The sequence below is a fragment of the Syzygium oleosum genome, unplaced genomic scaffold (genome assembly GCF_021117445.2).
Source record: "Syzygium oleosum isolate NSW1041296 unplaced genomic scaffold, Sole_v2.1 Sole_v2.05, whole genome shotgun sequence".
Taxonomy (NCBI): Eukaryota; Viridiplantae; Streptophyta; class Magnoliopsida; order Myrtales; family Myrtaceae; genus Syzygium; species Syzygium oleosum.
Window position 1 is genome coordinate 9,177,225 of NW_026607489.1, and position 15,256 is coordinate 9,192,480.

Genomic DNA, 15,256 nt, shown 5'->3' on the forward strand with positions numbered 1-15,256 from the left:
AAATTCAGCAAGCAAGCAACATTGAATTTTTGGTCTCCGTACTAAAAGTTGGAGCGGCGTGATCAGAAGAATCTCCTCGAGAAAGAATGAACACGAGAGCCATTGAATTGGGTTTGCTTTCAATCCGAGATGAATATATCTTGGAACTGTTAAGTGCTTGGAATGTGAGGAAGGATCTCAGCAGCCTCACCTAGTCCTAGCTCCCAAGCTCTTCCTCCTCAAGCACCCCGATGTTCAGGACATTGGCAAGGTCCGTCTCAAGGAGGAGGTCCTCGCTCCCATCAAGTTTGACAATAATAACGCCACTCGATTTGCTCCAACATTTCTCTTCGTTACACGCGAATTTCGACGCTGGGTTTGACTTTTGATTTGTTGCTTGTGACGGCTGGAACTAGATATGGTCTCGCTGTATGAAGCCCTAGGTGGACGAGTCGGTCCTGGATATAGATCATGGGCTTTTATATTTCTTCCTATTAATGACAGACTTTTGCAGGGCATGTAGTTGTTAGCTTAGCGCTTGAGCTGGGGATGTATCTCTTCTCAATTAGATCTCTCGGATTATTTTTACTAGCCCTATTTGTAAGTCATGCTGGAACCTAAGATAGTGTATCATGTAAATGTCTTGCTTTTGCCACCCCAATCCCATAATCACCTGGACTTAGTGTTTCAAGAGAAAACACTGATATATACATGCATGGTGCAGCTAGCTTCAGTATTGGCATTGAAGGAACAGATAGGTTCGCAAAATTTTTAATCAACAAAGCCCTTAGTCTCCTGAAGCTGTATGTCTGGATGAGTTTTTACCCGTTGCTTATATTTGAGCTCGCTTAAAGAATAATCTGTGCAATCTCACGGATTAGTCTGTGATTTTTGGACCTGTGAAAAACATTTTCGACTTCTCCTCTGTTATTTTCGGTTCCAAAAAAAAAAGAAAAACAAAAGAGAGGAAGAAGGAAGAGCTAAATACCCAAACCACATTTTCGGTTCAGGGTTAATATGGTTCGGGTCTCGGGTTGGGTTGTGACAAACACACTTCCATGAAGTTTCGGGTTAGGTATCATGGAAACTCAACATGAACACTTGACATCCCTGACCAGCATAGCCTGTTGAAAAGTTGCTCCCTGGTAGTCTAATAGAAAATAAGAGTTGCATAAGCAAACGTAAACGAATCATCTACTCGAGAGAATTGTTTCTTCGGGGATACACTTTGATTAGGCCATGGTGTAGACTTTGATATGTTATGCGAATTCTAGGGCTCAACAGATCATCAAGAAGTATTTCTAATGAAAAACGATGTTACGTGGCAGAAAAATTCTGCTGCAAATGCAGTCTGCAGTGAACTAAAGTGGTGGCTAGCAAGCACCCTGAAGCTCCAAGTTCTTTAATGTGTCCCTTCTGTAAGGTAGTCAACCATTTCCTTCACAAATCCGTTTTGAGAGGAACCCAGACGTGGTCTTTATTATATCGTCATTGGAACCTACATGACAGGTTTAATGGCTGGGTTGGCTTGCAGTCTTAGTATTACTTGTAGGGCCTCTTCTGCTCACATGATTTCATAGTATTGGAACTTAAGCTATTGACAGCAGCTCCTTATTCTGAAATGTTTTAGAATTTTATCTACTTGCAATGCTAGTCAGCTTTACTGATCGGAATGGAACAATTTTGCTCGTGTAGGCTGAAAACTTTTCGATTATTTATGGATATGATGGAAGTTCTTTTGAGCGGCATTATGTTGGTCAGATATTTTCTGATAGGTAAAGATTATGTGAAATATTTCTTGTCCACACTTTTCAAAAAGATGACTTATGTCCTCACTAATCTTACTGTTATTTGCTGTGTTTTCTTTACAGAAGCACATAGATATAGGTTGCAGTGCTACCATATTTAACCAGGTATTTCATATGCTTCGAATCGGGTTCTTCAACCTGACTTAGGATGCTGTCTAGTAGCCATGTTAGGTTCCTGACAAAACCTGTTTCAAATTCATGCTTTTTTCAGTAAATACTGTGCTCAATCGGGTATCATAAGTGACGTATTCGATATGAAGTGGTTGGGAAAGTCTCGGAGATATCTACAGTCAAATCCATGGCTTTACAGTTTGATTGAAGAGGGAAATTCAAGCTCTGATGCAGGTTGGTATTCCATACGAGTTATCAACTTGGCTAATTCACTTTCATGGTGAAATGTACATCAACTTGGATTATTTCATGACTATTGGTGACTACTCAGCCTATTTCTGGCCAAGCCGTTAAGGCAAGGATGCATCTTCCTCACTGACGGATTCTTCTTTCTCGCCTCCACCGCTGAATGCTCTGTGCTTTGATCTTGCTGGAGTTGATCAATGATCGCCGCCTTTTTCTTATAAAATGCTTTGATCTACAGCCGACATGATCTAGTTGCGATGTAGAACGTTAGACGCCGGGAACCGCCGAACCTCATCCACGGAAGAGTAACTTCAGTGTCACTCTCGGTATGGCACTGGTTAAATGACAGCAGAGAATCAAAGCCTTCATCTTTTGGTAATTTAAATAAATGATTGTACTTTTTAAAACTAAGCAAGATAAAAAGTCGGTAAGTGACTAAAAATAGTTGGTAATTAACCCGATGAATGTCATTGTACTCGTCAAATTAAAGTTGGTAATTTGGTATAAAAGTCGGTAACTTTGACATGTGGTTAATCCATGAAATAAATAGTGATCAATTATTAAAATAGCCTGTTATCTTGGAAATATAAATAACCGTTGATATTGATCAAAAAAGTTATTAAAACGTGATAGGTTAAGTAAGTTATCGTTCACGTCATTATTTTTTAAATTTTCTCATTCCGTAAAAAAAAAAAGTAAGTTATTGGTCACTCCTTTTTTTTTGTTACGGATGAGATTTGTATAATTACAAACTACGTTAAGAATGTATAAATTCTATTCCATATTTTTCTTTTTTGGTCAGAAAATTCTATTCCATATTTACTCGATGAAATTTGTACGGCCCGCGTACGAGAATCTTGCACAGCTAGTTTTTCGGGTCGGATCTCCTCCGGTTCGGGTAAGAGCTCCAGAATCCGGATATCGCAATGCATTCAGTTCGGTTTGGGTCAAGACCCGAGAACCGAACTGAGACGCAGAAGCTGTTCAAACCCTAGCTACCCGGATCCCGTCTCCTCCGTCGCCGTGTCTCCCGTTCGCTCTCGATTCCGCAGCTCCGATCGCCGCCTCTCTCCTCGCCGGCGAGCCCCATCGTCGTCATCAACCTGTTCGCGTCCGCGTCCGTTCGCTGCCTGAAACTTCCTCCCGCGATTGCTCTCGAGGTTTGATTTCGTAGGTTCGATTTCGATTTCTCTGTCGCTACTTCAAGAGGGCTAGGGTTCTTATCTTTCTCAGTTTTTTGTCTTATTTTTCTCCCTTGTCTGAAATAATTGCAGGTGGATTCGCCTCCTTCCTTTTGGAACGTCGATCTAATAGATCTGTAAGTACGCGTTGAAATCTCTGTGAGTTTGCTCTGTTTCTTTTCGCGCCATTTGCCATGTTTTTGCTAGGAACTTTTAGTGGATTTTTTTCATTTTTGTTTAGATCTGCATGGTTCTGCGCTTGTGCTCGGTTCTATTTCTATGCTGATGGTCTTGTTCCTGATAGTCTGCGATCAGTCTTTGCTTGTGATACAGAGGTGTCGATAACTTGACGCGGCTGCTTAGAAGCAGAATTAGAATCAGTTCAGGGTGAAAAATTTTGCTGCTGCATGAGAGAGATTAGTGCCCGATTATGAGCTGATCTATGGATTTCCTGTCGGGAATTAGGCATATATAGTTTACCCGATGAAGCTGTGCTATTACTAAAGATGATTCTCTCCTTAGCTAGTCCCTGTCTTTGACTCTTTATTCAGGTTTTTGTGTTTACATCATGTGCCGTGATTCTATTTGAGATCGTGTCGTGTGCATGTGCATGTGCTTGTTCATTACTGTCTTGTTTGTAAACGGAGGGGGAGTATTTTTGGCTCTACGAATGTTAATGCTGTACAAACACTTTGTATGAATGTGAACCTAGGGATGGTTGCTTGCTTTTTTACTTATTTGTCTAAAGTGTGTAGAGGACTACAACTTACAACTTACATGTTACATACTTCTTTTTTATTTGATCGTAGAAGAAAATTGGTCTGGCACATTATGTCTCATTGCAATAGTAATCTGCAGGTTCTGATTGTCATAGATAGAAGGATTGCGAGATGTCTTCGACAAGTGATCTTAGTGTCATAGATAGAGATAGAAGGAGGAGATCTGTTGTGTGGGAACACTTTCGAAGGATTCCTTGTGCAGACAAGAGCCAAGAAAAGGCTGAATGTTCATATTGTGGGGCAAGAATTGGCTGTTCTAGTGGTCAAGGGACCAGTGCAATGCATCATCATTTAGCTAGATGTAAAGAATACCCATATGCGAACGTGGAGAAAAGGCAAAAAAGTGCCTCGGATCAACCTGTTGTGGCTGGTAGTTCATCTGGACTATGGAAATTTGATCAAAATGCTAGTAAAAAAGAACTAGCGATTATGTTTATTCTTGGTGAATTACCTTTCAAGTTCGTAGAAAATGAGGGATTTCGGCGATTCGTGAATAAAATCCAGCCGAAGTTCTTAATCCCGTCACGTGAGACGTTGAGGCATGATTGTTATGAGTTATACATGCAGGAAAGAAGCAAATTGAAGAAATATTTTTTCGACACATCTCCTAGAGTTTGTCTCACGACTGACACATGGACCTCTTGTCAGAATTTGAGTTATATGTGTCTTACTGCTCATTTTGTAGATGCTGATTGGAAGTTGCAAAAGAAAACCTTGAATTTTTGTCAAATCCCAAGTCATTCTGCCGAGATAATAGGAAATGCAGTCGAGAAATGCTTAACTAGTTGGGGGATTCAAAGGGTTTTTTCTATCACCGTAGATAATGCAAGCTCAAATGACTTGGGAATTCAATTCTTGAAAAAGAGACTTGACTCTTGGAACTCTCTAGTATTGAGAGGTGAGTTACTCCACATGAGGTGTTTTGCTCATATATTGAGCTTGATTGCAAGAGAGGGGTTGAAAGATATTGATGATTCCATTGTTAGAATACGTTCAGCCGTGCGTAATCTAAGGTCTTCCCCTGAAAGGCTGAAACAGTTTAAGAGTTGCATTGAGCTAGAGAATATTGAGTGCAAGAGTCTTGTATATTTGGATGTGGAGACTCGTTGGAACTCGACATACATGATGTTGGAAGCGGCTTTGAAGTGTCAAAAAGCTTTTGGCTTATTGGAAATTCAACATACCAAATTTGTTGAAGAAGGGTTGCCTACTAGTGATGATTGGGAGTGTGTTCGTCAATTTCTTCCTTTCCTGAAGTTGTTCTATGATACAACTTTAAAAGTTTCGGGTTCTTCTTATGTCACTAGTAATGATATGGTGAAGCATGTCTATGGGGTTTATACGATGATTGATGGATATTGTGAGGATGAGGACAAAAGTTTGCGAAATATGGCCAAGAGAATGAAGACCAAATTCAATAAGTATTTTGGCAATGTCAACAACATCAATCTTACTTTGTTTGTTGCTTGCATACTTGACCCTCGACATAAATGGGAATATGTGAAATGGTTGATTAATGAAGTTTATAAAAGTAAGCAGGCAGAAACTTTACGAGATAAAGTGATGACATCTTTAATGTCATTGTTTGAGCAGTACCGCACTGGTGTATGCCCCCAAGGCAACTTGAGGTTAAAGAGCACAGAGATGACAAGTGTGTCGAAGTTTCCTGAAGTTGGTGCTGACATTATGACTGCGAAGTATCTTAGCCAAACGGGACAATATTATTTGGAAGAAAAATCTGAATTGGATAAGTATTTGGAGGAAGGATGTGAACGTTATAGCCCCAACTTTGATATCTTAAGTTGGTGGAAAGTGAATGCCTCGAGATATCCTATCCTCTCTAAGATTGCTCGAGATATTTTGGCCGTACCCATCTCGACTGTAGCACCAGAGGCCGCATTTAGCACAGCAGGTTGTGTGCTTGACGTGTTCCGTAGCTCCTTGACCCCAAGTATGGTGGAGGCTCTTATATGTGCTCAAGATTGGCTACGCTCCGAGTCACTCTCACTTTCGATTGAGGAGGATTTAGAAGAACTCGAAATTTTTGAGTCAGGTGAAGAAATTTTGTTGTAGAATTTTATGCCCTTCTATGTTAAAATGAATACTTTAGTTTTCATTTTCATTGTGAATTTAATGCAGAGTTGTCAACTACGACCATGGAGCCAAACTCAATTTTGGTTTCTCTTGATGAGTCATGAATTTGGAGATTGGTAATTGTTAAACCTTTTTTTTTTTTACTGCAAATTTGCTTATTCATATTCTGTATTGGGCTTTTAGTTATTGCTGTTTTCTTCATTTCCTATTTGCAGGTTGACCTTAGTTGAGCAAAGGTTGACTGTTTGCTTTCGAGACGAAAAGGTTGATTGTTTGCTTTATTTCTTCCCCTTTCTTTGTGGTCTTTGCAAGAAAGTTTGTTCTGTTTTGGACAATGCCAAATCAATTTGTGCTTAAATATGTTGATGGACTGGACTAACTTTGGGATTCTTCGTGGGATACGGTATTGTAGCTTTTGAGACAAAGAAGTGGTTTACTTTTTTTAATTTCCTCCCTGGATTGGTTCCGTTGAAAACAAGAAAAAATTTTCATGTTCTTTTGTTTTTCCAAGAATGCTATACGATTATGCTTAAATATTGAAGAACTGGACTTCAGTTTGGGACTGGTACAGGAAAATTTGATTAATGGGCAGTTTCCAGGTTCTAAATTGATGCAGTCACTACTGACAACTTGATTATTAGTGTCTACAACTACTTGAAGGAGCCATTCCTGATTTCTTGGTAATAAATCTGTTGCTTCAGTGGAAATCTTTCTGTCGTTTTTTTTTTTGTTTCCTTTCTCTGTTTTTTGGTCGTTGCTCTGTTTTCTTAGCTTAATTTGCAAATGCAGGAGAAAATGGTGTGGAATAGTATAAGTTCCCTTTTCTGTTTCTTCTTCTGCTGACCGAGAAAGACCATCAACTTCAAGAATGGCTAAGATTTTGTTTTTAAGGCTAGATTAATCCTCAGAAAGTACCATGGTGAGCTTGAAAGTACCATGGCTAAGATGGCATTGCCTGATTTTGTCCTGGAGTTGTTGCCTTCCAAGCGGTCTTGGAAGAAGTAGAAGACATTTGCAATTCCTATTTCAGCAATTCGACGAGCAAGCAAAATCGAATGTTTGGTTTCTGCACTAAAAGTTGGAGTGGCTGTGCTGAGAAGAATCTCCGCGAGAAAGAATGAACACGAGAGCCATTGTACTAAAAGTGGGAATGTGTGTCTTCTCAACTAGATCTCTCGGATGAATATTTTTTACTAGCCCTATTTGTAATAGTCGCTCAATGACCTAAGATAGTATATCACGCAATTGTCTTACTTTTGCCACCTCAATCCCAGAATCACCTGGGCTTTATGTTTTAAGAGAACACATTGATATATACATGCATGGTGCAGCTAGCTTCAAAGTAGGCATTGAAGCAACTGATAGGTACCCAAAATTTTAAATCAACAAAGCCCTTTACTTCCCTGAAGCTGTATGTCTGGATGAGTATTTAGCTGGTACCTTATTTGTGAGCTCACTTAAAGATGATGTCATGCAATTTCTTGGATTAGTCTGTGATTTTTGGATGGCGCGATTGTGAAAAACATTTTCAACTTCATCTCTGTTATTTTTGGGTCCAAAAAAAAAGGAGGAAGAATGAAGAATTGAAGACCCAAACCACGTTTGTGGTTCAGGTTAATGCGGTACGGGACTCGGGTCGGGTCGTGACAAACATGCTTTCATAGAGTTTCGGGTCGGGTATCACAGAAACCTGACCTGACCCAATCTGTTGAGATCCTTAACCAGCAGCATAGCCTGTTGGAAAGTTGCTCCCTGGTAGTCCAATAGAAAATGAGAGTTGCATAAGCGAATGCAAGCGAATCCTCTTATCAAGAGAATTCTTTCTTCGGGGATACATTTTGATTATGCCATGGTGTAGAGTTTGAAATGTTATGCGAACTCCAGTGCTCAATAGATCAACAAGAAGTATTTCTAATGAAAAACGCTGCTATGCGGAAGATAATTTCTGCTGCAAATGCATTGTGCAGTGGACTAAAGTGGTGGCTGGCAAGCACCCTGAAGCTCCAAGTTCTTTAATGTCTCTTCTGTAAGGTTATTAACCATTTCCTGGACACATCCATTTTGAGGGAAACCCAGACAGTCTTTTGTTTTCTCTTCGTTATATCGTCATTGGAACCCACATAACAGGTTCAACGATTGGGGTTGGCTTGCAGTCTTAGTATTACTTTTGGGGCCTCCTCTGTTCACATGATTACATAGTATTGAAACTTGAGGTATGAACACCAGTTAACCGTTCCGAAATGTTGAGAATTTTAACAACTTGCAATGCTTAGTCAGCTTTACTGATCGAAATGGAATAATTTAGCTCCTGCGGACTGAAAACTTTTTCTGTTATGTATGGATACGATGGAAGTTCTTTTGAGCGGCATTATGTTAAGTGAAATATTTTCTGATACGTAAAGATTATGTCAAATATTGCTTGCCTACACTTTTCAAAAAGTTGACTTACGTCCTCACTAATCTTCCTGTTATTTGAAGTGTTTTCTTCACAGAAGCACATAGGTATAGGCTACGGTGCTACCAATATTTAACTAGGTATTTCATACGCTTGTAATCAGGTTCTTCAACCTGACATACGATGCTGTCTAGTCGCTATGTCAGTTTCCTGACAAATCCGGTTATAAATTCATGTTTTTTCAGTAAATACTGGGTTCAACTGGGTAATATGTTCGATATAAAGCGGTTTCGGAAGTCTCGGAAATACTTTCAGTAGAATCCATGGCATTACCATTGGCCGAAGAGTGAAGAGGGAAACTCAATCTCTAATGCAGGTTGGAATTCCATACTTGTTATTCAACTTGGCTAATACACTTTCATCGTTATGGTGTACTGTACATCAAGCAAAATCCGAAAAAAAAAATGTTTTTCCTCATTGGGAACTCTCTCTGCGGTCGGAAACCCATCTAAGTTGATGCATTTGTTTCGCCTGATGTATATGGATCTACGTTATCCTCTTGGATTAGCTCTTGTATCATCGTGCCGTTTTCGTGTTTAAGAAGCTCATCACTCATAAGTTATATCCAAAAACTATCCCTCTGTATCTGATTATCGTGATGTCCAGAAAAAACGGATGCTGCAATGCCAGATGCCGAATAACATTGTTAAAAGAACAGGAGGAAATGAGGAATCCATTCAACCTGGTCATGATGATCTCGCCTCCATCGAATGCTCTGTGCTTCAATCTTGCTGTAGTCGATCAGTGATCACTGCCTTTTTTCTTATAACCCGCTTCGATCTACAGCTGACAGTATCTAGTCACAACTCATGTCGAATGTTAGACGCCAAAAATTACCGAACCTCATCCATGGAATGGTTACTTCGATGTCGCTCTTGGTATGGCACTGGTTGAACGATAGCAGTGAAGTTTAAATGGAATGGTTGACGCCGTGCTTGCTCTGTACAATCGGTATGCGGAACTAAAGCCTTGAGCTTTTGTTATGCCAATTATGAAATGATCTTTTGAGAAAGTGCGACCTCGCAAATCGAACGGAGATGTGACTACGGCAAAAGCGTAACTAGGAAGATCAAAATGGCAGGAAATTATCTTTACTCCATTTCTAAAGCAGTTACTTCTCCCTGATTTCAAGATCGGATATTGCTTTCTTTGAGGTAAATTAATTGAGAATGAGATGTTAGGATTCCTCAATGAAGCAGCAAAAAGAAAAAAGGAACATGACCATTGAAATTATGACTTTCCTACTCCCTTTGACCACAGCTTCTAGAAACGCTAAATGCTAGCAATGCCGATCTCTCGTTGCCCTCTTTCGTCAAATGATTGTGACGAGTTTCATTTGACCCAAAATTTATGACACATAGGTTAAGCATAAGGGATGAACACGTACGCTGTACTTTGATGCACCCATTTGTTAAAGTTGATGAGCAAAATAGGTATTTTCATTTCGGATTAGTAAAATAAAAAAAACATAAATTATGTCTACTGAGACGTTAATACCTTAATTTATTTTCGTATCATCAAAAATTCTAAATTATGCCCACTACAACACTAATCAATATCCAAAAACTGTGTTTACTGTGACACCAAATTACGAATTTTTGTTACGCTGGTGCAAGTTTGAGGTATCAGTTATATAAAAAAAAGTTCAGGGTTTCGATGACAGATGAGTGGTATTTTTGTCGTATCATTACAAGTTTGGATTTTGGTGATTAGAATTTTTCCTTAGTATTTTTCCTTTCATTTTTCACCCCAATATACTTTGCTTTGATCCATGCCGTTTTTTTTATTAGTTAGGGTTCAGCTGATCCGAGCCATCAATCTTTTCGTAATTAAGGTACGATTGACTAAACTCAAATAGAAAGAACCAGATCGCTCAAGTTATCACTGTTACCACAGTAAAAGGAAATAGAAAATAAAAAAAAATGTTAGTTGGATTTGGACTATTTGTGCACGTGAAACAAGGAAAATTTCAATTAAAAGCCTTAATTGCAACCGTTTTCTCAAAATGTTTCAAATAAGGGTATAAATTGGCCAATTTAATCTCCAATAAGGGGTTAAAGTGGCCAACTCAATCAAAATAGGGATAATACTCAAACAGTCGCTGAACTTTGGCCTAATGTGCAATTTGGTCCATGACTTTTAATTGTTCAATGTAGTCCCTAAACTTTAGCATAATGTTCAATGTGATCCCTGAACTTTTAATTTGTTTAATATGGTCCCTGAACTTTTGGTACATGTTCAATTTAGTCCCTGAATTATATGAAAATATTCAATGTAGTCCTTTCATTAATTCAAGTTCAGGGACTACATTGAATATTTTTATATTCAATGACTAAATTGAAAATGTACCAAAAGTTCATGGACCACATTAAACATTAGGTTAAAGTTCAGAGACTACATTGAACAAATTAAAAGTTTAGGCACCAAATTACATATTGGGCCAAAGTTTAAGAACTGTTTGAGTCATTTTTCCATCAAAATAAGTGCCCAACCTTACCAGCCGGCCAAATCTGCACACGTGACTCGTGTTCTCATTTTGGCGGCAACATCAGGGAGCCAAGAACGATAGACAAATCAAAACGGAGAAGTTACATTAGTGATATTAGGAGAAAAATTGTTCTCAGAAGAACCCTAACATTAATTTGTGGCTTCTTCAAATTGAATCAAAGTAGAAAATTTAAAAATATTGTTCTTGATGTTGTCAAACATGTGAGTCAAACAGGAGTCGAAAGTGCATCGCATGTGCAAGCCAACCAATGAAGATTTGGTCAATCGGTGAGCTCGGATCCTTATTTGACACTAAGTTTGTCACTTTAAGCCCTTATCCGAGAGAAGGTTCATTTCGGGCTCTCTTACGATCCCTTTTCACGCGTTTATTTGAGATCAAGTTAAACATTTGAAACTCTTATTCTATTCTTAATCCTCTTTTGAAAAAATGATCACTTCAAGCTTTTATTTGAAATTATCCACGTTAGGGTACGAAAGCTTCATAGTTTTTTGTCCCCAATTTTAAATTGGAAAGTTGGCAGCGAAAGGGACCAACCGGAGGACGGAATCAAATCCATTCGGACGTCGGCACATTTGTCCTTCACCTTTAACTTTACAATAGGATCATGGGACTTCAAAAAGATTAAATTAGGCATGTCCAATAAAGTTGCATTTGTCTGTTCTCCACGAAGTAGTTTAGTTATATATATTTTTTAATCATCAAAGGTACGGGATTGATTCTTGACTCCAGGTAATTTAATACGATTTACTAGACATTCCAATTTGTCATAATTCCCCTCATTTCATTTTCAACCTTACCTAACCTTATTTGGTACGTACTTTCCTTTCATCTTATCCGATTACTAAGGATATGACTCGATAATTTAGCCAAAATTGGTGAACTCGCACACTAGCAAATTTAAATTAAAATAAGGATAACAAAAATGGGCAGTGAAACACTCCCATGCACACGTAAAAAATAGCATGAAAAAGTCTAACTTGCCGAATATAGCCGAAGTGATTCAAAGGCCATTGGACTTAGGACTCTTCTCCTTAATCACCACGATTAACGTGAGTGGATATCCATCACTCTCTCGCATCTCTCCATCTCTCTCTCTCTTCCATTCTTTGCCTTTATAAGAGGCTCGTTTCCATCGGCACCGAACCCCTCAAGTTCGATTCGAGCACTGAAGAACAGAGAAGAATAAAGAGAGGGAGATTCGCCAAGTTTTTGGGTCTCTCTCGCCGTCTAGCCACGGCAGCTTCCTCCCCCGTCCCCGCCAAAACGACGAGGAAACCGAGACGCCGGCGAAAGCGCATACCGGAGGAGCTCAGGGAGGACTATCCATCCCCCCCTGCATGTAGCCGCGCCAACGACGACGAAAACAACGAGACTTACGACAGCAACTCCTGCAGGTGATTAGCGAGTATGGAGTACGGTGGTAGTAATGAGGCCATGGCGCCGCTGTGGAAGATCATCATGGTCGCGTCGATCGCGGCCGGGGTCCAGTTCGGCTGGGCGCTGCAGCTCTCCCTGCTGACCCCGTACGTTCAGCAGCTCGGCGTCCCGCACATGTGGGCGTCCTTCATCTGGCTCTGCGGCCCCATCTCCGGCCTCCTGGTCCAGCCCATCGTCGGCTACTTCAGCGACCGCACCCGGAACCGGTTGGGTCGCCGTCGCCCCTTCATCATCGTCGGCGCCGTCTTCGTCGCCATCGCCGTCTTCCTCATCGGCTTCGCCGCTGACCTCGGCCACATGGCCGGCGACAGCCTCGACAAGGAGATGAAGCCCCGCGCCGTCGCCATCTTCGTGGTCGGCTTCTGGATCCTCGACGTGGCCAACAACATGCTCCAGGGCCCCTGCCGCGCCCTCCTGGCCGACCTCTCCGCCAACAACCACCAGCGCATGCGCATCGCCAACGCCTTCTTCTCCTTCTTCATGGCCGTCGGGAACGTCCTTGGCTACGCCGTGGGCTCCATCTCCAACCTCTACAAGGTGCTGCCCTTCACCGCCACGGTCGCCTGCGACGTCTACTGCGCCAACCTCAAGAGCTGCTTCCTCATCGACATCGTCTTCCTCGCGGTGGTGACGATCAGCGTGATCACGTCGGTCCAGGAGGTCCGGCACCCGTCCCAGAAGGAGCTGGCCAACGGCGAGCCCGAGCCCATGACGCCGTTCAGCAAGGAGGTGACCTCGGCGTTCCGGAACCTGTCCAAGCCGATGTGGCTGCTCTACCTCGTGACCGCCCTCAACTGGATCGCGTGGTTCCCGTTCATCCTCTACGACACCGACTGGATGGGCCTCGAGGTGTACGGCGGGAAGGCGCAGGGAACGAACGCGGAGAAGCGGCTCTACGACCTCGGTGTTCACGCTGGCTCCTTGGGTTTGATGCTCAACTCGGTGGTCCTCGGTTTCGCCTCCCTAGTGGTGGAGCCCTTGGGCAAGATGGTGGGCGGCGTCAAGAGGTGGTGGGCCATCGTCAACTTCATCCTAGCCATCGGCTTGGCCGGCACCATCCCCATCACGAAGATGGCCAAGGCGTACCGTGCGGCCCACGGCCCGGTCCCGCCCCCCGCCAACGTCAAGGGCGGCGCTCTCAGCATCTTCTCCATCCTCGGTATCCCACTCTCGGTGAGCATTCCTTCCTGATCCGTACTTTCCATTAATAACGAAATCAAACAGGAGCAAACCAGGTCGCTAACCTTCCATCTAACGCTGTGCAGGTCACATACAGTATCCCATTTGCTTTGGCATCAATCTACTCATCCAGTGCGGGCGCTGGCCAAGGTGAAGGGATCATCCCATTCTTTGTGTGAAACAACTTGATTTCTTTTAAGGGTTCTTTAGCTAGATTGAAACTGATGAATTGTCATGATCATCAATCACCTTACAGGGCTTTCTTTGGGTGTTCTCAATATGGCCATCGTCATCCCGCAGGTAAATATAACAAAATACAATCAGATCTTTCTACGTGCATTACTTGTATCTGCTCTAGTTTTTATTATGACTACTACGCGTATCGACCGTTTCGTGCTTGTTGAAAGAAAGAGAGAAGACGAGATGTAGAAGCCCTTCCTCCTCAAGCCATTTATGATTCTGCGTGAGCCCACGTGAAGAAATCAGACTTTCTTATGACATACTTTATGGTACCGAGATATCGACTTTGGGAGCTTCCTCGTACAATTATATGTCAGACATCTTATGATACGTCGCCATCCTCCCCTGCCTGCCTGACAACATGTGACCCGGTGCAACATGCATCCCAGTTTTCGTATCCAAACCTTCTGCCTTTTTCATAGTATCCAAGACAGAGACAATGACCTACCATGAAAGTCCATTCATTACATAGCCAAAAAGAAACAGGATCGGTTGATGATTCGATTCGATTAGTTGGCTCGGATGATGATTAATTGAGACGTTCGTTTTTGTTCTCTAATTCGGTTTTGTAGATGATTGTGTCCGTGGTAAGTGGGAGGCTCGACGAGGCATTCGGAGGAGGGAACCTGCCAGCGTTCATCATGGGTGCCGTCGCGGCGCTCGTGAGCGCCCTCATGGCTCTGTTCGTGCTCCCGAACCCGCCCTCACAAGCTTCCATGCCTGCCCTCATGGTGGGTGGTGGACATTGATCAAAATCCGAAGCGTCTTGACGTAGCTTTCAAGCACAGAGTTTGTTGGTTCTAGCCACTGAAGTTGCTACTTGAGGTTGGCAAGGACATCAAACTTTCTGACGATAAAACGGAGGGATCTCGTCATCCTGTTCGGTCTTAACATCCTCTTGAGAGACAACGTCATACAAGTGACGCCTCAGGCAATTGGTGTCACAAGGTACTAGATAACAACATGTACGTCTCTACAGCAGAATAGTTCACATTTCTACAGAGGAAACTGGTGTCCTCCCGAAGCCACCAGGGAACCTGTCGGCTCGCCGGAAGTATCGCCGTTGGTAGCTTAGTCTCTGATGGCGGTGGTAGTGACGGCAATAGATTTTAGTCTCTGATGAGAGTTTGCATGAGAAAGAGTCATGCAAGCGAGTTACTCTCATGTAATCTCAGATTCACAGGGACAAAAATATATAATCCATGTGGGAATTGATTCAAGTTCTTTTTTGCCTCGAA

At 41.9% G+C, this 15,256-nt stretch overlaps 1 protein-coding gene across 1 annotated transcript; it reads left to right on the forward strand.

Moving 5' to 3' along the window:
- Positions 1–12,297: 12,297 nt before the first annotated feature.
- On the forward strand, positions 12,298–15,238 carry LOC115681739 (sucrose transport protein SUC2-like). The gene is made up of 4 exons (XM_030605789.2): positions 12,298–13,772; positions 13,865–13,928; positions 14,035–14,078; positions 14,591–15,238. The coding sequence occupies exons 1-4, from the start codon at positions 12,570–12,572 to the stop codon at positions 14,765–14,767; spliced, it is 1,488 nt and encodes a 495-aa protein (XP_030461649.1). The 5' UTR covers positions 12,298–12,569; the 3' UTR covers positions 14,768–15,238.
- The last annotated feature ends 18 nt before the right edge of the window (positions 15,239–15,256 follow it).

Coding starts and splice junctions, on each gene's coding strand:
- LOC115681739 (XM_030605789.2), top strand. CDS start 12,570: ATGGAGTACGGTGGTAGTAATGAGGCCATGGCGCCGCTGTGGAAGATC. Junction 13,929..14,034: donor CAGTGCGGGCGCTGGCCAAG/GTGAAGGGATCA, acceptor ATCACCTTACAG/GGCTTTCTTTGGGTGTTCTC. Junction 14,079..14,590: donor TGGCCATCGTCATCCCGCAG/GTAAATATAACA, acceptor TCGGTTTTGTAG/ATGATTGTGTCCGTGGTAAG.